The 23657-nt window shown below is 68.4% G+C and overlaps 1 protein-coding gene across 13 annotated transcripts in view; it reads left to right on the top strand.

The window, feature by feature from the left end:
- The window catches only part of BRSK2 (BR serine/threonine kinase 2), a 58018-nt gene extending 39771 nt beyond the window's left edge, over positions 1 to 18247 (top strand). For 2 of the 13 annotated variants that reach the window (XM_045066716.1, XM_045066736.1), the window contains 18 exons: positions 91 to 231; positions 807 to 923; positions 1440 to 1473; positions 1664 to 1732; positions 1807 to 1953; positions 2972 to 3003; positions 3334 to 3498; positions 3594 to 3691; positions 3771 to 3921; positions 5608 to 5673; positions 7538 to 7598; positions 8355 to 8562; positions 9159 to 9207; positions 12634 to 12757; positions 13745 to 13925; positions 13996 to 14085; positions 16539 to 16586; positions 17677 to 18247. In XM_045066716.1, the coding sequence (XP_044922651.1) occupies positions 91 to 231; positions 807 to 923; positions 1440 to 1473; positions 1664 to 1732; positions 1807 to 1953; positions 2972 to 3003; positions 3334 to 3498; positions 3594 to 3691; positions 3771 to 3921; positions 5608 to 5673; positions 7538 to 7598; positions 8355 to 8562; positions 9159 to 9207; positions 12634 to 12757; positions 13745 to 13925; positions 13996 to 14085; positions 16539 to 16586; positions 17677 to 17900 (2005 nt within the window). In that variant the 3' untranslated portion in view covers positions 17901 to 18247. Of the gene's footprint in view, positions 1 to 90; positions 232 to 806; positions 924 to 1439; positions 1474 to 1663; positions 1733 to 1806; positions 1954 to 2971; positions 3004 to 3333; positions 3499 to 3593; positions 3692 to 3770; positions 3922 to 5607; positions 5674 to 7537; positions 7599 to 8354; positions 8563 to 9158; positions 9208 to 12633; positions 12758 to 13744; positions 13926 to 13995; positions 14086 to 14264; positions 14360 to 16538; positions 16587 to 17676 lie in introns of all 13 variants that reach the window. The other 11 variants (XR_006602499.1, XR_006602500.1, XR_006602502.1 and 8 more) reach the window with 11 other exon arrangements.
- Positions 18248 to 23657: the final 5410 nt, after the last annotated feature.

Raw genomic sequence — 23657 nt, 5'->3', positions numbered from 1 at the left:
GGCCTCTGGCCAGTGCCCCCGTGGCTGAGTGGCCCCAGGGCAGGTGGGTCGGACGTCGTGCAGCCCCCGACGCCCACCTGTGCCCCGCAGATACCTGGTGCTAGAACACGTGTCTGGCGGGGAGCTCTTCGACTACCTTGTCAAGAAGGGGAGGCTGACCCCCAAAGAGGCCCGGAAGTTCTTCCGGCAGATCATCTCCGCGCTGGACTTTTGTCACAGCCACTCTATATGGTGCGTGCCCCGACCCCCGCCGGGTGTCCCCAGCCCCGGCAGGGTGCGCCTCCGTTCCCCACAAGGGACACCCTCATCCCCCACCAGGTCCCCCACCCCCAGGTGCCCCCCACTCCCTGCAGGTACCCCCACCCCCATCAGATAACCGCCCACCAGGTACCTCTGCCCCACCCTTGCGCCCCTCTGCGCCTGGAGCCGGCGGCACGTTCTGTCTGGAAGCTTCTGCTAGGTGTCTGCCCCAGGCTCCAGGAGCCCCTCCTCAGGCTTCTCGGGGGTCTTGGGGCCAGGCCACTCTGGAGTGGGGGTCCCAGGTCGGCCCTGGCGCAGAGCACTAATGGTGGGGCGGCCCCAGGGAGTAAAGCAAAGCCGGCCCTGGGGCGGGGAGCATGTGGTGTGACCCCAGAGGGTCCCTGTGTCTCCGTTCCCGAGACCACAGCCACCAGGATGGTGACTTCCCATTGGCTGCCTGTGACATCACCAGGCTGGGCTGCCATTGGCCCCACACTGTGCGGATGGGCTTCTGGGGAGGGGTGGCAGCTGGGGGACTGCTCAGCCTCAACCCGGCTGCCTTCCAGCCACAGGGATCTGAAGCCGGAAAACCTTCTGCTGGACGAGAAGAACAACATCCGGGTTGCCGACTTCGGGATGGCGTCGCTGCAGGTTGGCGACAGTCTGCTGGAGACCAGCTGCGGGTGAGTGTCCGACCCTGAGGCCCCCGCCCGCCCTGTCCACGCTGCCCGTGGTCGCGGCTGCCCCGCTGGGACGGCCTGGAGCTCCAGGGCCTCTGCCTGTGCTCCCAGATTTCGCTGCCAAGGGCGATGCCTTGAAGGGACCACCTGGTGACCCTTCGGGACAGCTCCCCCCGCTCCCCGGTTCGGGGAGGCGGGTCCTATTCCAGCGGCTGCCCACGCGCTCAGCGCGCTCAGCCCTGTGCTGCTTCCCGGGACGCTTCTCTCCTTTGACTGCCTGCAGTGTGGCGGAGCCCACAGCCTCCTGTGCCTCAGTCTCCCCTAGAAGCACGCAGTGGGGATTAGGTTGTGAGGGGCTCGGCCCTACCTTGAGCCTCCTGTTGGGCACCTCCTGCAGGCAGAGTGTGCCTCCGGGGTCTCCACTGGTCCTGGGGGGCAGCCCCGAGTGCGGGCAGGCTGGGGTGACCCGGGCCCACAGCGGGTCTGATCCCCGGGCCTGATGGCTGCTTTTGCCCGCAGATCCCCCCACTACGCCTGCCCTGAGGTGATCCGGGTGAGTAGCCGCCGCCCCGTCCCCCACCTCGTCACCGTCTATCCAGGGGGTTCGCCGCCGGAGCCTCGCAGCCCCCCATGCCCCGGGCCCCGTCCGACCCCCGCCCCCGGCCCACCCCCTCCCCGCGCCCGGGGCCGCAGCGTCCCAGCGAGGCCGGCCGCTCACCGAGCCCCCCCGCTGCCGCCCACAGGGGGAGAAGTACGACGGCCGCAAGGCGGACGTGTGGAGCTGCGGCGTCATCCTCTTCGCCCTGCTGGTGGTGAGCCCCCCGCCCCCGCCCCGCCGCGCGCCCCGTGCGCCCCTCCCGCGGTGACCGCCGTCCCCTGCCCGCAGGGGGCTCTGCCCTTCGACGACGACAACCTGCGGCAGCTGCTGGAGAAGGTGAAGCGCGGCGTGTTCCACATGCCCCACTTCATCCCGCCCGACTGCCAGAGCCTGCTGCGCGGCATGATCGAGGTGGACGCCACCCGGCGCCTCACGGTGCGTGCCGCGGCCTCCCGCTCCCTCCGACGCCGCCCCACTCCCCGCGCGGGACCCTGCCTGGGCCCCGTCCCCTCAGGGCGCCTCCTTCGGGGGCAGGATGGGCGCTCGCCGGGAGCCTCCCCCCTCCCCGTGCCCGTGCGGGGCGTGCGTGGTGCCCGAGCACTGGGTAAGCGGGCACGGTGTGCGCGTGCACGGGTGTGGACAGGGCTGCTGTGCCTGGCAGGGGAGCGCCGGCTGATGCCGGCCCCCGTGTCCTGGGCTCTCCCGGGCCTGGTCAGTGTGAAGGGCTCCGCGCAACCCCTGCTCCTGGCAGGTGGGCTGGGGAGGGTCCAGGAAAGCTGGTTCTCAAAGAAGCCCCCAGCTGGCCACCTCCTGCCTCCCTGGGGCTCAGTCACTGCCAGGAGGGCCGGTCCCCAGAGCAGGCCGGCAGGACTCGTCTGGCTGTTCTCTCCGGGACAAGGGCGGCCCAGGGCCCAAGAGGCCACTCTCCCCCTCCCTCCCCAGCCAAGCTGTCCCCCGGGGAGCCGGGCAGAGAGCAGGGCCGGCCCCCAGCCTCCTGCTCACACCTGCACCCAGCCCCTTCCTGTGCACAGGAGGGCCGCCCTGGCCGCTTCCCCTGCCCTCCTGCCCTCCTCCCTTGACCTCCGTCCCAGAGCCCTGAGACCCCCGAGGCCACTCTGCTTTCGAGCTCAGTCCCCCTGCCGCCCAGGCCCCCCACGCCTGCAGCCCCTCCGGCCCTGCTCACCTTCCTTCTCTCTCCGCGTCAGCATTTTCTCTTCCACCGGGGGTAGGCAGGGTCGGGGTGCTGGCCTGGAGCCTCCGGGAACACAGCCCCTCCCCACACTCTTCCCGGCCTGCACCCACATTGTCCCATGCCCTGTCCCCGTCCCGCAGCCCCTTCCTCCCCTGCTGTCCTCTCTTGCACACTCCTGAGCTCCGTGCTCCCCACCCCGCCTCCTAACGTGGGCTCCTCGGTCCCTCCTCGTACTAACTCCCTGTTTCTCTTTCCTTGTAGCTAGAGCACATTCAGAAACACATATGGTATATGTAAGTAGCTCCTCCTCCCACACCACCTGCTTTGCCTGTCACCCGTCACTGTGGCCTGGAGGGCCTGCTAGGGAAGGCGGGGGGTGACCCAGCCCAGCGCAGGCCCGGCCCAAGCCTCAGCCGCTCCTGGCTCTCCAGGGTCCCGGGCCGGCCTGCGCTGGGCTCGGGCAGGACGCAGGAGGCGTGCAGGGGCTGGGCACAGGGAGAGCAGTAAGACTCGGGGCCCAGGAAGGGGTGGGCCCCGCCGTCCCGGCACCTCGGGGTGGGGGCGGAGGAGGCCCAGGCTGCGGAAGAGGTGGGGAGTGACCCCGCGGTGCCTGTCGTCCGCAGAGGGGGCAAGAACGAGCCGGAGCCAGAGCAGCCCATCCCCCGCAAGGTGCGGCTCCGCTCGCTGCCCAGCCTGGAGGACATCGACCCCGACGTGCTGGACAGCATGCACTCGCTGGGCTGCTTCCGGGACCGCAACAAGCTTCTGCAGGACCTGCTGTCCGAGGAGTACGTGGGCGCTGGGGCGGCGCGGCCGCGGGGCGGGGCCCCTCCGGGAACGGACTTGCCCATCCCTCTCGCTGCCTCCCCTCCCCACCCCGCAGGGAGAACCAGGAGAAGATGATTTATTTCCTTCTCCTGGACCGGAAAGAGAGGTACCCGAGCCACGAGGACGAGGACCTGCCCCCCAGAAATGAAATAGGTACACGGCGGCAGGGTGGTCCGGCCCCATGCTGTCCCTCTCCGGCCCAGGCCGGGCCCTGACCCCCGTCTGCGCACAGACCCTCCCCGGAAGCGTGTGGACTCCCCGATGCTGAACCGGCACGGCAAGCGGCGGCCTGAACGCAAGTCCATGGAGGTGCTCAGCGTGACGGACGGCGGCTCCCCGGTGCCCGCGCGGAGGGCCATCGAGATGGCCCAGCATGGCCAGAGGTGCGTGCCTTCCAGGAGCTTCCAGGGCTCTGCCTCCTGGTGGCCTGGCCTGGCCAGCGTCGGCACCCCTCGCCGGCTGTGCTGGGCCTGGCCTGGCTCATCTCTGCCCCCCCCCCGGCCTTGGGGCTGCGCTAAGGCCACTGGGTGGGGCCCGACGACGCTGTGCCGGGCTGCTTGGGCTGGACTGCACTGAGCTGAACTGGGCTGGGCTGGACTGAGCCACTGGGCTGGTCTAATCTGGTCTGGGGTGGGCTGAGCTGGACGGGGCTGGGCTGGACTGAGCTGGTATGGGCTAGACTGGGCTGGGCCGAGCTGGGCTGAACTGGGCTAGGCTGGGCTGAGCTGGACTGGGCTGTGCTCTGTTGGCCTGTGTTGTACGGGGCTGGTTGGGCTGGACTGGAGTGGACTGGACTTGGCTACAGTGGGGTCAGGCCGTGTTCAGAGCCACCCGGAAGGCCTGTCCGCACGTGATGCTGGCCTTGTGTTTGGGTCCCCTGCGGCAGTGGGGGTCAAGGACAAGGAAGGAGCCTGGACACCAGCAGGTCTGGGCTGAGCCAGCAGCGCCCCCTGGAGGAAGGAAGGGTGACCTGGTCCTGCAGAGCCTCGGCTCATTCTGGCTGGCCAGGCAGGGCCCTTGGCCAGTCCTCATCCTGGCCCTGGGCAGGGCCTGCGCGGGGAGGGACCCCGTGTTCCTGTCTAGGTGGGGGCTTGCGCCCTAGCCCTGGGACGTGGAGACCCCGCTGTGCGGGTCCCAGCTCTGAGGCTGCCCCTGGTCAGCTCAGGGTTGAGCGCTGGGGACAGCCGGGCCTCTCAAGGTATTTGCCAGCAAACGGCCACCATCGGGATAAAACTGGGCTGCTGGTTCTCAGCTCCCTTGGTGGTCCCAAGCCTCCCCTGGGGAAACAGGCTGGCTGCAGACCACCACGGCCCCTGCCCGTGGGATCTGGCACTGGAGGGGCTGGTGAGGGTGGTGGGGGAGAAGGTCTCTGCTAGCTGAGCCGCTGCCCTGACTGTGCCTCGGGTCCTGCCTGTTGTGGGTGCCCTTGTCCCCAGCAGGCCCCCAGGGCGAGAGGCTGCCTCTCCGCAGCCCCCCGTTCCTGAGCCTCGCCCTGCTCTCCCGGTCGACCTCCCAGTGCGGCTGCGTGCCAACGGGGGCCACCGCATCTCGGCCACCCCACGCCTCTCCCTCCTCGTCCGCCCTGAGCAGGGGCCGGGCACAGGAGGCCGCCAAGCTCAGTGTCTGCTCCGCCTTCCAGGCCTGGCCACCTTGGGGCCGGAGGAGCTGGGACAGGGTCCGCTGTGGACCATCCTGGCGGCCCCTGGAGCCCTTCCTGCCGGCTGCTCCTGCACAGCCCTGCCGCCCCAGGCCCTGCTTCTTCTTCCGGCTTGGCCGCTTGGCCCTGGGCCACAGCGGGCCGCTGGCCGGGGCTGGAGGGGTCCTCGGACTGGTGGTGGGTGCTGGGCACCTCCAAGGCCTGGCCAGGCCCCCCGCCGGCAGGTCACCAGGGTGGGGCGCGCTGTGGCCCCGGCACTCTCCTGCCCGACCTGCCCTCGTGTCCGCGTGCCTGGCCTTGGGCCGGGTAGGCCATGCCCAGCTCGTGTGGGGCTGTGCGGAGGCCCAGCCTCCCGGGCCGCTGAGTGGGGCTGCGTCAGTAACTCTGTTTTCTCACTTTGTTCCTGCTGTAGTAAAGCAGTGTTCAGTAAAAGCCTGGATATCGCTGAAGCCCACCCCCAATTCAGCAAAGAAGACAGGTATACACCCTGCCCGCCCATCCCCCACCCCCCAGCCCCAAGGACGACGCTGGGCCTGGTGGCAGGGCCGGGCCTGTGGCCCTGAGGAGGCGTGGGCTGCTGGGGCAAGGCCCGTGGCCAGCCTGACCGGGTGGGGAGACCCGCTGCGCTCTCCCTGCCCGGGGACCCCCGAGTGTCTGCGAGCTGCGAGGCCTCCTCTGTGTGGCTGCCCTCCCCTCCCCCACGCCGTGCTGCCCACAGGGGTCGGAGCGGGCGGGGCAGGCCAGGGCGTGGCAGGCTCCCCAGGAGGCGGCAGGAAGCATGACGGTTTCTTGGGTCTCTGCATGGGGCCCGGCGTTCCCGAGCCCCCAGCCCTGCCCCTGCAGGACCCGCTGCCCGTGGGTGACGGGGGCCGGGCCTCACCCGTTTTCCCGCCTGCTCCCGTGCCTCTCCGTGCCCTGCCTGCGCCCTGCTGGCCTCTCGCCGCCCACCTGCCCTGGCTGCTCTGCGCGCGGGCCTCTCCTTCCTGTCCCTGGCAGGTGCGGCCTGGTCAGACAGGACTGTGTGGAGGCGGCTCCCCAGCCCCCCCTTCCACTGCTGCTTTTCTGGTTTCCTTGTGCCGAGCGACGGGTGCATGGCTGGCTCAGGAGCAGGCAGGCCCCAGGCGCTGGGCCTTGCTCTTGGCGGCTGCCCGGCTGGCCTGTGACTGCTGGGGTGGGCAGCAGCCGGGACCGATGGCCCCCAGTCCCTTCCAGCGTCTGAAAGCTTTGGACCCAGGCCTGGCTCTGGGCACTGTCCTGGCTGTGCGCAGGCGGGGGGGGGGGGGGGGGGACTGGGACCAAGGTCAGCGCCACACCCTGGCTCCGTGGCTGCGTTAGGTGGTGCAGTTGGAGGGTCCCTGCCATGGGGCCCCGGCCTGCAGATGCCGGAGCCCCGGTCGGAGTGGGCTCAGCGCCTCCCTGAGGCCCAGGGACTGGGCCGGGGTGTGAGTGGGTGGGCGCGGGCCCCCTTGGGGCTGGGCTGCCTGGGGCGGGCCTTCACTCTTCCTCTTCTCTCCTGGGGCTGCCTTGCCCTCCGCCCCGCCCCCATTTCCTTCCTTGAAGGGTGGCAGGTGCCAGCACCCAGGGCTGAGCGAGCATGGTGGGCCTTTCCTGAGGCCGTGTGGTGCGGTAGAGGGAGGCTCCTGCCTCGCAGGCGGCCTGGTTCCTGCCCCGCCAGGTCTGCGGGCCCAGTGGGGCCAGTGGTGGACCAGGCTCGTGGTCCCCGCCAGTGCTCACCCCAGCCTGGCCTGGCCCCAGCCCTCGGGGTGCCAGTGAGGAGAGGGCTATGGGCTGGCATGCTGTGGGCAGCTCTGGGCCAGGCAGGCAGGCTGTGGGCATGGAGGACTGAGCCGGTGCCCACTTGGTGGCCCACACGCTAGGGCGGGAGACTCCGTCGAGCACAGGACTCAGGGCCTGTGACAATTCAGCTTTGGGGGTTCTGGCCGGGCTCAGAGCACCAGGAGCTGGAGAGTGGACCTGACACAGGGGCTGGACGCAGCTCCCAGGAAGCACCTGTCTCCCTCGTCCCTCCGTCCACCCAAGCCCCAGACAACACCCGTGCTGAGGGCTCCCTGGTGCCATCCCGGCCTGGGCCTCCCGCCTGGAGGATACGAGCCCGAGACGGGCATCGAGCCACCCCACTGGGCTCTGACAGGGCCCTCCCCGGTCCTGGGAGAGGCGGGGCGGGGACAGCAGGACAGCCCTGCGTGTGGCCAGGTGTGCGCAGGCCAGGGCGGCCTCAAGGCTCTCGGCCGGGGCTCCCGGCCTCTCGGAGGGTCGGCCCGGGGGAGAGAAGCCAGGAGCTGCGGCCCCCCTGGCTGACCTGCCCGCACCGGTGTCCACAGGTCCAGGTCCATCAGTGGCGCTTCCTCGGGCCTGTCCACCAGCCCGCTGAGCAGCCCCCGGGTGAGCCCCCGCCCCGACCCCCAGCTCCCAGAAGCCCAGCGTGCACCGGCGGGGGGGGCAGGGAGGCTCCCAGAGCCCTGGCTGGGCCCGTGCCCCCCCACCTGCTGCCGGGCCCCCGTGGTTGCTTCTGCTGTGGCTAACTGCACGTTCTTTTGTTTTGTTTGTTTGTTTTCTCGTCTGTTATTTGTTTTCTTTTACGGCAAATGCTCCCACCCCCCATGCCCGCCTGTCCCCGCCGGTCCTGCCTTGGGGTCCTGCTTGAACATTTCTTTCGGGTCCTCCTGGTGCTGTGTGTGTGCATGCGGTGGGGGGGGGGCGGGGGGCGCTCGCATGGCGGACCCTCGGGGACCCTCGCGCTCTGCCCCCGCCCTCCGCACCACCCTGTAGCCTGTTAGAAAGTTTGCCCTGCCCCCCCCACCCCCCGAGAGCCCCTTCGTGGCCTGCCCCCTGGCCACCTCCGCGGAGCCGGAAGCTTGCCGGAGCGCCTCTCGGCCCGGACACGTCTTCCCTCCACAGGCCGCCTCACGGTCCAACCCCAAGACCCAGACCTTGCCGAGCAAGGCCAAGCTGACCGACAAGCCGCTGCAGGGCACCAAGTCCAACCCACTCCCAGCCGGCACCCAGGCCCGACCCCCTGTCCCAGGGGGCCCAGGCCCCCAGCTTGCCCTGCCCCCGGGCCCGCCGACCCTGCCGGCCTCGACCCGGCTCCTGGCCGCCGGGACTGAACCAAACACCAAATCTGTCCCCACCATACAGGTGACCCCTCACCCCTCTCCAAGGGGTAGTCCCCTCCCCACCCCTAAGGGGACGCCCGTGCATACGCCCAAGGAGAGCCCGGCCGGCACGCCGAACCCCACGCCCCCGTCCAGCCCCAGCGTCGGAGGGGTGCCCTGGAGGACGCGGCTCAACTCCATCAAGAACAGCTTCCTGGGGTCGCCCCGCTTCCACCGCCGGAAACTGCAGGGTCAGTGGAGGGACGAGGGTTGCCACTCTGCGCTGGGCCCCGGGCAGTAGTCTGTGTTCTCTAGGCCAGCACAGGCCCAGGCGGGGCCTCCAGATGGCGGCTCGCTCCCAGGCTTGCCCGCTGCGCATTGGGGCCTGGTGGCCGTGGCCTCGGGGCCCCTCCCAGCTCCGGGGCTTCTCTTCAGCCCAGTGGTCACTTGAGGCCAGGCTCCTGGAGCCCTGGGAGGACAGCCAGAGGCCAGAGTCCAGGCGGGTGGGCTGAGGGCCGTCCGCAGGCCTGTGGGACGGGGTTGCGGGGGGAGCCCGTTGCAGAGTGCCAGCTGCCAAAGCTCCATGGGCACTGCCAGGCCATCCGGACCTGCGGCACAGCCAATGGGTGGGCGCGGGGGACCAGTGCCATCTGTCGGGGGACAGCAGGGACAGCTGGAGGCCAGAGTAGGCCTGGCCTGATTATAGCACCAGAGGCTGGGGCAGCCCCCTGGCCCTGGGCTCTGGCAGGGGCAGGAGCCCGTGGGCGCGTGGGACTGCGGGCACAGCGTTGGGGCGGGGGCGACAAGAGCACGGCGGTCATGTCTTTTGTCCTTTCCACGTGCACAGTTCCAACACCCGAGGAGATGTCCAACCTGACCCCGGAGTCGTCTCCAGAGTAAGTGGCGGCTGCCCAAGGTTGAGGGGGAGCCCCTGGCCGCCATCCCGGTGCCCAGACACCGAGGTGGCCGGGGGTCTGCGCTGGAGCCTCCCACACGGCAGGCCAGGGGGCCCTCAAGGGCTGCAGGACGAAGCACCCCAGCCTCTCCAGGTCTTCCCTCCTCTCTCCCTGTGCCCCTGGGCTTGCCCAGGTCCCCCCTCTACCTCCCGCCTGGGACACCTCCTCTCCAGCACCCACAGCTCTGTCTCGGACACCCGGAATGCCAGGTTAGGGAGCAGGACTCTCAGTGCAGAGGGAGCTGGCTGGCTCCTCCTGGCTGGGCTCAGAAGCCACAGCCTGGGGCTGGCAGGAGGCAACGGACGGCACAGCCATGCCTCGGCGGGGCTGGGGCTTGCCCGCTGAAGGCTCTGGCCTGCAAGCTAGGGGAGCCGTGGGGACCAGAACCCCAGCCTCATGGCACGGGTGCTCACCCTGCTCTGGACACGGGCTCAGCCCCAGTACGGGGAGCCCGAGGAGGACCGGCCTGTGGGGTTTGCAGCCGAGCAGCCTCCAAGGAGGCCTGTGCTGGACACAACGGAGGCGGAATGTGGCCAGAAACTTGGGGGCTCGCGGGGACGGAGCGTCTCAAGGTGAAACCTTGGCGCCAGCCGAAGAGGATGAGGAAGAGCCATGGGCGGCGTGGCGGGAGCTCGTGTCCAGGGGATGGTGGCGTTGTTCAAGGCCAGGAGCGGCCAGGCCCTCTGCGGACCTTCGCCAAGAGGAGGGAGCTGCCGTGGGAGGCGGTGGGCGAGCAGAGCCACAGCTCAGCCCACAGCCAGTCTGGACCGAGGACTCGCTGGAGCAGCCCTGCCTGCTCTCCTCACCCCGGCAGCGGCCTTGGTCCTGCAGCCCCGGGAAGACGACGCACACAGGAACCTGCTGTGGACGCTGGGCAGGGCTGGCGAGGGCACAGGCAGCCTCCGCAGAGGCCACAGTCTCGTCGCCAAGCAGAAGTGCCACCACGTGGCTTGCTCTGCGTGAGGCCTGGGGATGCGGGCTGACTCTGGCCGCAGCGTGTCGGGGTTAGGGAACCCATCCCACCGTTAGTGCCCCTCAGCCGAAACGTCCTGCTGTTGTCACGGCGCTCGCAGACACCCCTGTAACGGGATTGTTGGGCGTTCAGGCTGGTTAGACCCCACGGCACCTGACGCCGAGTCGGTGGCCCACAGCCTCCCCTTCTTCCCCTCCAGTCCCTCCGGAGGCCTCGCCGCCCCCACCCCCAGGGGTCCTGGCCAGCGCCCACCGCCTGGCGGGTGTGGCGATGGGACGGAGCAGGCGCGCCGTGGCCCCACAGGCCTGTGCAGCTAGTGCCTCGGCACCGCCTCCCATGGAGGACGCGCTCGCCTGCGGCGTGTGGGGCCCGCAGGGAAGCTCCCGGGACGGCGTGTGCATGAGTGTGCGGGTCGGGGCTGGCGGGTCTGAGACCGCAGACTCAGCATGAGTGTGCGGGTCGGGGCTGGCGGGCCTGAGACCGCAGACTCAGCAGGTGCAGGTTCCGGTTTGGGTGACGTCACGGCCCTGAGTGTGACATGTGCAGGTGGGGAATTCACGCTGTGGCGTTGAGTAGCACTTGGGGAAGCTGCAGCCTTTGCTCCGGAGGCCTTCACCTGCTTGGACGAGGCCCACCACGCCAGGAGAGTGGTCTGCTTTACTCCGAGATGCCCAGCAGCTGCCTGGATGGCCCAGCCCGCACTGAAGTTGGTTGGCACTGCCTCTCTGGCTCCTTCAGGCTTCTTCCGGGCACGGGACTGCCTATTCCACCCGGTGCCAAACTGCCAGCTCCCACACTGCAAACAAGTCGTGTTTTTGGTGCTGTTCTTTGTCAAGGGAGGAAGCAGGAGCCCTGTATGCGGGTCCCAGAACTGCCCCTCTGCGTACTTGCTGGGCTGCAGGTGCTAGGGCACGGCGGGGAGCAGCTGGACCTAGAGCGCACAGTGGGCAGAAGGCAGGATGTGGGGGAGAAGACAGGAGGTCTGGCAGGACATGCCTGCCCGTCATCCCCTCCGCGCTGTGGTTGGCCCGGGATCCCTGGGCAGAGAAGGGGCCAGCGGTGGAATTGGGCACGGAAAGGGAAATCACGTGCTTGGGAAAGCCACCGAGAGGTGCCGGAGAATCTGCCCTTACAGTTCCCCCTGCCAGCGCTGATGCCCATGCCGGGGCAAAATGATGGGCCGCGGCCCTGCTTGTGCCTCGTGGGCCGAATGGGTGTGTTCCATCGGCGGAGCTGCGGGACGGCAGTCAGGACAGGTTGGCCCTGCCACCTGGCAGATGGCTCCGGGCTCAGCAGCTCTGACACCACCCACTCCACGTCTCGGGTTCTGTGGGTCAGGCCCCAGGCCGGCTCAGGAGGTCCCTTCACCTTACAGTCTGTGGGCTGTGGTTACCTCCAGGCTCAGCTGGGTCAGGACCTGTGGCCAAGCTCCTGTAGTCGTCGGTGGGATTCAGGGCCTGTTGGCTTCTGGACCAAGGGCCGCTCCATCACCATGCAGTGGAGACCTGCTAGCAAGCAGGAGACATGGCCTTGAGTGCCATGTTCTTGGAGGTGACATCTGTCACTCATTCTGCTTAGAAGAAAGTACTGGCCTGTCCCCGCCTCAGGGAGGGGTGTGCAGGATCACGGGGCCATCTGAGGGTACCCATGCTAGTGTGCACAGCAGCGGGGGGGTTGCAGACAGCGCAGGTCAGATGCAGATGCTGGACAGGGTAACAAGGCCGGACGGAAGACAGGGCAGGAAGGGGAGCCCTGGGCACCAGTGAGGGAGGGGCTGTGTGCAGGAGGGTATACCGCTGACCTGCCCAGCACAGCACTGGGCTTTGGAACAGCCTTTGTGTCCCAGACTGACCTGGGCTGGGCAGCAGGCAGCTGAGTAGCCCCTGGTCCTCGAGGACAGGGTGGCTGGGGGGAGCCGAGGCTGTCCCACCAGATGGGAGGGGCACGTAGCATCCTGAGCCCTCAGGCCCCACTGTCCATGCAGGGTCTCTCCAGTTCACTTGTCCTTATGGGTGCAGAGCTCCCCCACCAGCCCTGACCCCGTACCCTGGCCTTTCGCATTGCCCCCGCCCCCCCCCCATACAGTCCCAGGGCCAGGGGACACCTTCTTCCAGGTGGCTGCAGGACTGCTGCAAATTGCCCGAAAACTTGGTGGCTGAAACAGAGAGGAGCAGGCCTGGGTGTCAGGGTGTGCTCCGCTGTCCTTTCTGGTGGGCACTGCCCAGGCCCAGGCAGGCCTGGGGGTACGGGGCCAGGCCGAGACCGTGGGAGTAGCATTAGCACTGTAGGGTCAGGGCGGCAGGAGTCGGGGCAGTAAGCTGGCCCTGCCCAGGAGGCTTGGCTGACAGCACACCCTGACGCGAGCTGCCCTCTGCCCCCTCCCCCTCCCGCAGGCTCGCCAAGAAGTCCTGGTTCGGGAACTTTATCAACCTGGAGAAGGAGGAGCAGATCTTCGTGGTCATCAAGGACAAAGCCCTGAGCTCCATCAAAGCGGACATAGTTCACGCCTTCCTGTCGGTGAGCCTCCCCTGGCTGGGGGCGTGCGTCCCACATGGACACTGGCTGGAGCCAGACGGTCGCTGCACACCAGCCTGGCTGTCATCGTGAGCAGCCCCGGCTGCGGGAGCAGCAGGTTGGGTGGGGACAGCTCACTGACACAGGGAGTGAAGCCCAGGCTGCTCACGGGGGCGGGGACCGGGGCCTGGACACAGAGGGACCTCTGCCGAGTCTGTCCCAGGGCCTGTCTCTGGCTCCCATGCGCGCTCCCCACCCCCCACTGGCTGCCGCCTCCTGGAGCCCCTCTGGCTCCACAGAGGCCAGGCTGTGCTCGGGCCCTGGGGGTGCTCCATTCGTGTCTGTGAGACCCTGAGCACGAGGAACAGAAAGCCCTGAATGTCTGCTTCCAGCGTCCTGCAGGGGGCCTGGCCCGGCGTGGGGTCCCCTGGGGATCCCCCCACCCCGTTCAGGGCTGGGACCTGTCATGGGTTTCTTCAGCCTGGTGTGGCCTCAGCTCAGGTTCCCCAAGGGCTGGGGGCCCACCTGCCATGGCGGCCTGGTTCGGCCCCCGGCATGCACCGGGCCTTCCAACTGCAAGGCCAGCACAGCACTCCTGGGCTGCAGAGCCCTGGCCTGGGGTGACCCCTCCAGGGCCAGACGGCCTCCTGACTTGGTTTCAAGGGCATTTCCCCTGGCTGCTCCTATGCCAAGTGCTCAGAGGCCTCTCTGCCCATCCTGGGAGCGGCCCTTTCCCGAGCCCACAGAGCAGTGGGTGCCCACCTCGGCAATGGCCGTGGGGCCCCTGCCTCGGAGACCCTCACCCTGGTCCTGGCCACCGCGCCGTGGGGTCTCCTGGACCCTGTGTCCCCCAGCCCGCTCCTCTTCCACTCTGCTCCCACGTCCCCAACCCGCACCCAAGCCGAGAGGCAGAGGTCCGGGCCCGGCCTGCGGGGGCTGCGGTGGTGCGGGCGGGGGCCCCGCCCACCCACGCCGCCCTCCCGCCCGCAGATCCCCAGCCTCAGCCACAGCGTCATCTCCCAGACGAGCTTCCGGGCGGAGTATAAGGCGACGGGGGGCCCGGCCGTGTTCCAGAAGCCGGTCAAATTCCAAGTGGACATCACCTACACCGAGGGCGGGGCGGCGCACAAGGAGAACGGCATCTACTCCGTCACATTCACGCTCCTGTCAGGTGAGCCGTGGGCCGGGCGCGGGCTCCGGGCACCAGCCCCGTCCCGGCCGTGACGCCCTGTTTCCCCCAGGCCCCAGCCGCCGCTTCAAGAGGGTCGTGGAGACCATTCAGACCCAGTTACTGAGCACACATGACCAGCCCTCCGCCCAGCACTTGTCAGGTGAGCGGGGGCTCAGCTCGGGCCGCCCTGCGGGCTGGTGAGCAGGGGTGTGGCCCCTCTGACGTGGCCCCCCCCAGGGGGCAGGGCCCTCCCCGGCGCAGTGGGCCGGCCCATCTCTGCACACCCAGGGAGGTAGGGCCCAGCACACCACACTGAAAGGCGCCTCTTGTCCACTGTAGAACCCCCCCCGCCAGCGCCAGGACTAAGCTGGGGTGCTGGGCTTAAGGGCCAGAAGGTGGCCACCAGCTACGAGAGTAGCCTCTGACGCTGGCAGGTAAGGTGTCTGGCCCCGCCACAGGGGCAGGGAGGGGGCTGCGGGCAGGTCCTCTGGCGAGAGCCAGACTGGCCCCCAGAAGGGCACCCCGTGCCCGCTCACACATCCAGCGGCCACTCCTGGGCCTGGAGAGGCCGCATAGGGCCCAGCACCTAGGCTGAGCAGCCAGTCACGGGCAGCCTGGCCCCGGGTCAGTGAGGGCAGGAGAGCAGTGGCCAAGGTCCTGCGTGGGAGCCGGCCGCCCTCGGGGCTCCTCCAGTGGTACCCTGCGAGGCTATGGGCCCAGCGCCCACGCTGGCTGACCCACGGTGGGGCTGCCTGCTGCCCGCCTTCCCGGCGACAGGCCTGTGATCATCTGGCCATGAGTTCCCAAAGGAGGAGCTCCCCAGCCGGGCCTATGGGGGTCACACGGAAAGGGTCGGCCCAGGCCTGGACGTGCTGGGGCTCCGAGGGCCCGAGAGGGCCCACACCGCTCAGCATCTGGCGGGGAGTGGGCTACGTGCCCCCTGTGGGGGGGGGGTGAGCCTGTGCCTGGGCCGGGCGGGCACGTGCATGCGTCACTGTCCATTAGCGAGGCCGTGGCGGCTGTCGGAATGTTGGAAGGCACGGCTTGCCGGGAGGCCCGTGTCAGGGTCAGGGTCTGGGGCCCGCAGCACCCCATCCAGCCCGAGCCCCGTTTCTCGAGCATCCCCGGCAGCTGGCTGGCGCCTCCGTGGGCCCCTCGTCCAGCCTGGCCGGCCCGTCCCTCCCCCCGCCATCCTCATTTCATTGTGTGTGTTTACCCTGTTGTCTCCCGACATGTGCCTCGTCGCCCCATGGGGAGGGCAGGGCAGGGCTGGCCCAGCAGCCTGGCCCCGGGAGCCGGGTTGGCATAGGAGGCAGGCCGTGGGGCAGGGGTGGCTCCCTGAGCTTTGAAGGCGCCCATCTCAGAGCAGAGTAGGGGTGACAGAGGGAAACTGAGGCCAGGGAAGGACAGAGCTTGTCCAGTGAGGTGCGCAAAGGCCAGTGCCTGTTGCGCTGTCCAGCGGATGCCTGGGCCTGCAGCCACTGTCTGGGGGTCACAGTCTCTCTGCGCCTGGCTGGGCCATGGACAGTAACCTAAGAGGGGTCATCCTGCCCCTTAGCCGGCGTCCCTCGTGCCAAGTCCCAGGCGCAGCAGTGAATGAGCTGGACACCACCCTTCCCCTGGGCTGTGCCCCGGTCCTAACCCCGTGCCAGAGCAGGGGCCTCTGTTAGCCCTGTCCCTGCAAGCTCCTGGGTGCCCCATCTGGGCCTCAAGCCCATCTCCCCTGCCCTCCTTCAGGGGCCTGAGACCTGGGAAGCCTAATCCGGGACGCCAGCCCATGCCCTGGCCCCCTCCCCAGGCCTTCTGAGGGTCTCCTTGGCCTCTGGCCTTTCCCAGCACGCTCCTCCCTCCCCGCCCCTGCTCTGGGTGCCCTCCTCTGGCGAGCTCAGTTCTAGAGCCGCTGGGAGCAGGGGGCAGAAGTGGGGGCCGCTCAGCTACCAGGGCAAGACATCTGGTGGCTGCTCCAACAGGGACAGGAGGCCGAGAGGTCACCTCCCTCTCAGCGGGGGCCCCTGTGAGGGCCTTGAGGGAGAAGCCCCCAGCCCAGTCCCTGCTGAGGGCTAGGGTCAGAGACGGGAGACGGTCAGAGAAGGGCGAGTCGACTGGAGCTGAGGGCAGGTGGGAGCTGTGCAGCTGCCGGAGCCGCACAGCGGCAGAGGGAGGACACACAGGTGGCCAGAGCCTGGCATTCTCGGCACCAGAACCTATGTCTGGGGCCCAGGGGAGGACAGAGGGAATGGAGACCAGGCCCAGGACACCCGAGGGCAGGGCAAGGCCTGTGTTCTGGCTCTGGTGGCAGGACTTTTCCTCTGCCCTGAGAAGGCCCCCACTCAGCGCCCACCTTCTGGGCAGGCCGCACCCCAGGCTCCACCCCCCAGCCCCCGCCCCCTCTGGGCTCCACCTCTCCCGGCGTTGCCCCTCCCTCTGGTGGGCCGGCCCCAGCAAACCCCCTACTCGGCTATGGCCCCGCCCCACGCCGGGCCCCGCCCCACGCCGGGCCCCGCCCCTCCCTGGGGGCCTGGCCAGAGGCTGAGGGCAGCGCCTGGCCAGGAGTCCAAGCGGGAAGACTTTTTCACACGTCTCCCTCCCTCCTTTCTCCATTCTGTGCTCCAGACACCACTAACTGTATGGAAATGATGACGGGGAGGCTTTCCAAATGTGGTAAGAACCCCCCACGCTCACCTGGGACCCCCCAGCCTATACCCCCACCTGCAGCCTGCTCCTGGCAGGGTGCTGCCCCCACCACCCTTAGGGCCATCCTGGGGTTCCTGTGTATACGCGGGGTCCAGACGTGCACACTCGTGCCCACCCAGTCCCCCACCTCTGCGAGGAGCAGCCTCGGTCACCCACCGCCCTAGGGCAGCCACAGGCCCTGCCCTAGGATCCAAGCAGGCCAGGAAGGGACCCCAAGGCTCAGAGCAGTAAAGGGTCCTCATGCCCCAGAGCTGGCAAGGGTCCTGCGTGTGGGCTCTGGCCTGGGGTCTGGGTGGACTGCAGCTCTTGAGCAGGAGGCTGGTGTAACGCTCTCCCTGCCCTGGAGGGGGGTGACGGCGTGCGGTGCGAGCGCACCGCCGCTGGGGCCGCGGGAGTCAGGTCTGACGATCAGAGCAGAGCAGAGGCCGCAGGACAGCGAGAACAGGCCCACCCAGGTGGGGGTGGTCAGACCATGTCTGCCCTCTTCCTCTTGCGCTCAGGACAGGCCCTCTGGGATCAGGGCTCCACTCTGGCTGCCTGCCCCCGGCCCTCCCACACCCAAGCCCTCCACGCCTGTCCACCCATCCGTCCATCTGTCTGTCTGCTGCTGACCTCTGTGTCCATGCGGTGCTGCCCGGGCTGGCCAGGGGCGGGGCTCCAAGGCTCCGGGGAGGAGCGTGGCGGGCGCGCTGGCTGCAGCCTCCCCGGGCCCAGGGACGGCTCCCCCCGGCCGCACGCACGGAGCCGGCCTGCGGGGCCCCGGCTCCTGCTCAGCCCTGCGGCGTGCGGGCGCGGTGGTTCCTCCTCCGCCGCGGGGTCCGCCGAGGGACGGGCCGGCCCGGCCTGCCCGGGGTGGGGGAGGGGAGGGGCCCGGCCCGGGGAGGGAGGAGGAGGGGGTCCCTCCGCGCGCCCGCCCCGCCCGCCGCCCGCCGCCCGCCCGCCCGGCCGGCCGCGCCTCGCTGGTGGGCCCGGCCCCGGCGGCGACCGCGGGTTCACGCGTGTGTTCTCTCTCCCCTCCCCCCTCTTCTGTTTCTCTCCTTCTGTTCTGTGCACCCAGGCAGCCCATTGAGTAGCTTCTTTGACGTAATTAAACAACTTTTTTCAGACGAGAAGAACGGGCAGGCGGCCCCGGCCCCCAGCACGGCCGCCAAGCGGAGTGCCCACGGCCCCCTCGGTGACGCCGCGGCCGCCGGCCCGGGCCCTGGAGGGGACGCCGCGTGCCCGCCGGCCCCGGACCCGGCCCGGACGGCGCCGCCCGCCGCCCGCCGCGAGCAGCCTTAGCCCCGTAGCCGCTGCCCCCGCCGGCCGCCCGGGGAGGAGAGGAAAGGGGGCACGGGGGCCACCGCCCGCGCCGCCGCGCCCGCGCTTTCTCTCTCCCGCTGTCTCTGTCTCTGCCTGTCTCTGACGCGGCCACTGTTTCCGCTCTGATACCAGGAACTGTCCCGAAAACTTAACATGTCACCTCCACGAGGCCGTCCTCGGGGCTCCGCGCCGGACACCGGCTGACCGAAGGCAGCTGCCGCGGACCCGCCCTCCCTCGTCTCCTGCTGCCGCCGCCGCCCCGCCCCCCGCGCCGAGGCCCCGCCCCCCCGCGCCGGCCCCGCCCCCTCCGCGCGCCGGCCGGCGTGGCGGCTCCGCCCGGGCTCGGCTCCGGACCCGCGGGGACCCCCCCCCCCGCCCGCCCCTCCGCCGCGCGGCAGGCCCAGGCCGGCGTCCGGGGCAGGGCCGCGGCTGGCCGAGTCGGCCGGTCAGCCCGCCCGCGTCCGCCCCGCCCCGCCCCGCCGCCCCTCCCGCCGCTCGCTCGCGTCCGCCGCCCCCGCCCCCCGCTCGCCCGGGGCTGCCGCGTGCGCTCGCGCTTGGCGACCCTTCCCGGCCCGGTGGACACGGAGCCTGGAGGCCCCGGAGCCGCCTGCCCGCGCCAGGGCCGGCCGAGACCAGTGTTATTTATTTGCTGCGCTCACTTATCGAGTCCCTTACTCCTCCTTCAGGGAAGGGGCAGCGGCCGTCGGTCTGTCTGCGTGTCTGGGGCGGGGTGGGGGCCGCGGCGCCCGGAGGCTGGAGCCGGCAGAGCGCCCAAGGGGGCGGCGGCGGGGCAGGCCGGCGGGGGCAGCGCCCGCGAGCTACTGTAAACTTTAAAGAATTCCTGCAAGATATTTTTATAAACTTTTTTTCTTGGTTGTTTTTGGAAAAGGGTGTGGGGGTGGGGGGAGCCGCTGGGGTAGGGCCAGGTTTTGTGTTCGGGTCTTTCTATATACATGCACATATATATATATATTTAAGGAACGGCGCGGTCCGCTCTGTCCCATGTTCTGGCCCGTCCCTGCGCAGAAACAACTCCAGCCCCACGGGGGCCCGGGGCGCCGTCGGGGGAGCGGGATGGCACCGCCCAGGGGCGCGGCCCGGCGCAGGCTGGGGACCATCTGGGTTTTGCCGCTGAGAGTGCGGGTAGCAGAAAGGCCCTGAGCTGGCCTCCCACACACAGGACAGCAGAGGCACCGCAGGGTTTTTTTTACTAAAATGACAAAAAGTTTTTAAAAAAAAAGGAAAAAGTAAAAGAAAGTTAGCGGCACTCTCCGCAGTGTGTGTTCTCTGTACACAGCGAGGTGGTGGGATGCGGCCGCCTCGCTTCGTCCTGTCCCCAGCTTCTGCTGCTTTGTGTTGGTGGGCCCGGTCCCTCCAGGCCGGCGCCGAGCCCGCGTGTGGCGAGCGCCCAGGTGCCCGGCTGCCCTCGGGAGGCGCCGGGGGACAGGGGCCGGCCGGCGGGTTCCGATTGCATGCCTTTGCGGTAAGGAGTCCACTTTGCTTCTGGTGTCTCCTCCGCCTCCCCCCCCTCCCCCCTTGTGGATCGCTCTTAACGCTTCGGTTACGCCGCCCCCCACCACCGCTGGGATCTCCGCACACAGACAGTCACACACCCACAGCAGCTACGCCTGGCGGCACGAGCGGGAGGGGCTTCTCCAGAGACAGAAGACACCGAAAGCAATACCTCTTGTCAGCCTTCCTCTTTTGTACTCGGGACACACGCAGACGTCACGGAAACAAGCCCCACCCAGTGTATCCCTGTCGAATAACTGTGAGCACCCTTAGTTCAAGAACAATAAATTCCTTCAGTAAAAACACCCGACGCCAGTCTCCGTCCGGGGGGGGGATGTGGGGCGAGCGGGAGCAGCTCCTGTCCCCAACACACTCCTCTGGGCTCTGCCGCTGTGGATGATGCTCGATGCCACCTTCTGCCCCGGGTGAAGAGGACAGACCCACCCCCGTGCAGGGTCAGGGGTCTGCCTCCACACTGAGTAGGCATCGTGGGCTGGACTGGAGGCGGGGAAGGCCCCTGGGGAGGGGGCACGGGGAGGCACTGCCCCGCCTGCTCCTGCAGGTCTGCTGTTGTCCCCCAAAGACCTTGTGGGGTCAGCTGGCATCTAGAGAATGAGCCTTCCTCCTGCCCTTGCTTGGCAAGAGGCGGATGGGGCGCTGGGACGCAGCCCTGGAGGTGATGGGCCAGAGAATTTGGGCCGGCCTCTTCCACAGAGGGAAAAGGTCCCAGCCGGTGCCCACCGTGCCTGCCAGCCTTGTAGGCAGCATGACCGCGCACTGACCAGCCACTCCTCTGCTGCTGCAGCGCGAAGGGCAAGTCCAGACCCCCAGGAGCCCCAGGGCCACCCAGCCCCAGGTCACACAGCAGCACTGGGAGTCCGCCTCCCACCCAGCCGTTGAGGACGGGCAAGCAGCAGCGAACCACGCCACCCACCTCCCTCACAGGCCCTGTCTCCCCGTGTGTGAAGGCGACCAGGCCCAGCGTGGCCACGGCTTGGTAGTAGGGCCTGACTGCACCCGGCTGTCTGTCTCGAGCAGGGTCCCGCCACCACAGCGCTGATCAGTGCGGCTGAATGGCTCTGGGGCAGGGGCCGACCTGCGCCCTGAAGGGCATCAGCAGCATCTCTGCGCGCCGCCCAACTAGACGCCCATAGCGCCCCCAGCCCTACATGACAACTATTCCCCATGTTGCCATGCGTCCCCTGGTGGACAGAACCCTCCCTAGAGTCCACACTCTCACCTCCTGTGCCATCTGGCTGGAGGACAGTGCTGCCCGGACTCACGCTAAGCTTGGCAGCGCGGTGGCGATGGCAGCGGCCTCCAGCTCTTCTCCAGGCCCAGGACCGGAGGAAGAGTCTGGGGACGTGGAACTGGGTGGGCTCTTCCAGGGCCGGCTGTAGAGCAGCCCTCTGCTTCTGAGGGGGTGGGCGCCCAGAAGGTACTGCAGAGGGCAGAGGGGAGGGCATGCACTGTAGTCCCTGAACCGTGCGGTGCCCTGTGAGCTGGAGGAGGGGGTCTGGTGGCCTGGTCACAGAGCTGCTGGGGTCACAGAGCTGCTGGGGTCCTGGCTGCTGGCCGCGGGGGAGGTCTTCCTGACCAGTGGCTGTGCATCTGCGTCTGACACAGACCTCACCTTCTGCTGCTCGGCCTTCTGCAAACACTGGCAACGTGTCAGCCTTAACGGGCCACACGGCAGGGATCCTCAGAGCATCTCGGTGTAGCCCACGACCTGCCAGACTCTACCTGTCGCCATCACGCCCCTTGGGCAGGAAGGGCCCGCCCGCCATCCCGCTTCAGACACCGAGCTCTCTCTTGGTTGTAAGAAACAGAAACCAAGGCAAGTGAAGCCAAAAACTGCTGGTATTCCTAACACCCACTAACGTGTGTTATGTATAAAACCACCACCTGGAACTCCGTAGCAGCCCCTGTCCTGAGCACTTGGCCCTGAGCCGGTCCTCACGGTATCTCTGTGAGGCAGAAACGGGAACGGGCACTTAAGTACCAAGATGGCACGCTGGCAGGTCTCGCGCCCGGTGAGGGACGGCCTCTGGGACTGACTCGTTCTCAGGCCTGGCATGTTTCAGGTGCCACGGCCACGGCTGGCCTGGGGCTCTGGTGAACACACCAGTGGCTGCGTGTCCACCAGCGTCACGGCGGAAGGCAGTGGAGGCAGGTGATGGCACGCGTGCCCACCCTGGGGGGCGAGGGCCACAGGCGGCAGAGGCAGGGTGGAGACACACACGAGGGGCGCGTGCCCACGTTCTCAGCCGGCAGTGGAGGCTGAGGGCCCCGCCGGCTCTGAGCTGAGGAGCGACTGCCGGTGTCACAAGGCCGGCTTGGGGCAGGGCTGCGGCAGCCCCTGTCGCTCACGCATGTCCCGTGCCAGGGAGCTCAGCTCCGGAAGCGGCCTGGCCCTCGCTGGGTGGTGGTTCCGCCTCCCCATCCTGCCCTCCCCCTCTCCCTGTGGCTCAGGGCCCAGTCCCCTCTGCCCTCACCCCAGGTCACCAGGGGTGGAATCACCAAGTCCAGTGCCCCCCGTCCCCTGGCTTCTCCTCCCCTCCGGCGTCCGGCCCACTCCCCACCACCAGCCCAAACTTCTTCCGGTGCGATTCATCAAGGCTGGAGGGGAGCAGGGAGCAGAGGGGAGGGCCGGTGGCCTGAGAGCGTCAGGGCAGTCAGGGCAGTGACACGGAGGAGAAAGCAGCTGGGGCGAAGTCACGCGAGGGAGGGAGCACCTCCGGCCAGGGAGCGGTCGGCCTCCGCTCAGGTGGGACGGCCGAGTCTGTGCTGCTGGTCCCAGGCCCAGGAGCTGCTGCCGCTAGCCGAACCCCTTCTGGGGTCAGCCCCTGGGCTGAGTGTCTTGACGGTCATGTCCTGCGCCCCCAGAATCGCCCCACAAGAGCTCTGTGGCTCATCCTCAAGACACGTTTGCTTCCAGTTGCTGCTCTAACGAAGCAGACGTAACACACAGATTGTCCTCTTGAGTTCTGGCGGCCAAGGACTGGGTCCCACGGGGCTAAAGTCACTCTGTTGGCAGGGCCGATTCTCTCTGGAGGCTCTGGGGGAGAACCCGCATCCTGGCCCTTCCCAGTCTCCGGAGGCACCCACGTTCCTTGGCTGTGGGGCCTTCCTCCGACCTCACAGCCCGGGACGTTGGGCTGAGTCCTCCTGTGGCCTCTGGTTCTCTGGTTCCCCTTCTGCCCCTCCTCCGGCTTTAAGAACCTGGTGACGACACCCGCCCTGATCATTTGGCTTCCAAGTTAAACTGATGAGCAGCTTGGACTCCGCTCTGCGCGTCAGGTGCTGTGCTCGCAGATCCGGGACTAGGGTGCGGACACTTGGAGGGGGGCGTGATTCTGGCCCGCACGGACTGCCCTCTAGCAAGTTCCCATTCATCTTGCATGGAAAAACACTCACGCCAAGCCGGGTTCCCCACACAGCAGCATCAGGTCAAGCCCCAGAGGTCACCTAAGTCACCTCAATCAGGTATGGGTGAGACTTTGAGTCCGATCCCTCCCAGTGCAAAGTCCTTTCCTTTGACAGCAGAAGCGCCACGCGCTTCCAGGATGCGACGGTCACAGACATTCCGGTGCCCCAAGGGAGACAAGCGAAGGAGGTGCCGGGCAACTTCACAGTCCAGCCCGGCAAGCGCCATGAGGGCCGCCACGGCCTGGGAAGAACCGTGTGGCTGCAGGCTCGCCCCTCCGGGTCGTGCTTTCTTCTAAGGAAGTTCACCAAGGGACTCGGGTGTCCCAGCTGGCAGGGTCTCCGTTGGTGTGAGACCTCCAGGGACAGTGTGGGTCTCCTGTGTGTGTCATAGGGATTTGCTCTGTAAGAGCAAATTTGGCTTTTGCGAAAATGCACGGGGTGTCTCCTAGTCACACATGCCATCCCCTCGGGGCGTCTGCGCAACCGAGTGCACCGAGCTCGCGCGGCTTCCTCACCCCTGACGGCCTCGACCTGTTCTCTAGAGCACACTTTTTCTGACAGTGAACCTCCATTTTAGCGTTTTTGCCACTTGGGTTGGCCACGAAGCTCCCATGTCGCTCAGGGTCAGGTCCCTTTTGTTCCCAAGCTCTGTCTTCCCGCAGGCTGCCCTCGGCGAGCTCCTTGCCTGCGCGCCCCGTCCGCGGAGATTTCCACCACGTGACCCTGCACGTCAAGGGTCCCCTTTCCTCTGTGCCCACGGACACGATCGTCACTCCCCTGGGCCCTGCCCACAGG

This window comes from Mustela putorius, unplaced genomic scaffold (genome assembly GCF_011764305.1).
Source record: "Mustela putorius furo isolate JIRA1106 unplaced genomic scaffold, ASM1176430v1.1 tig00000127_pilon_pilon_pilon, whole genome shotgun sequence".
Lineage (NCBI taxonomy): Eukaryota > Metazoa > Chordata > Mammalia > Carnivora > Mustelidae > Mustela > Mustela putorius.
Note: the sequence above shows the minus strand (reverse complement) of the source record. Positions and strands in the feature narration are given on the sequence as shown.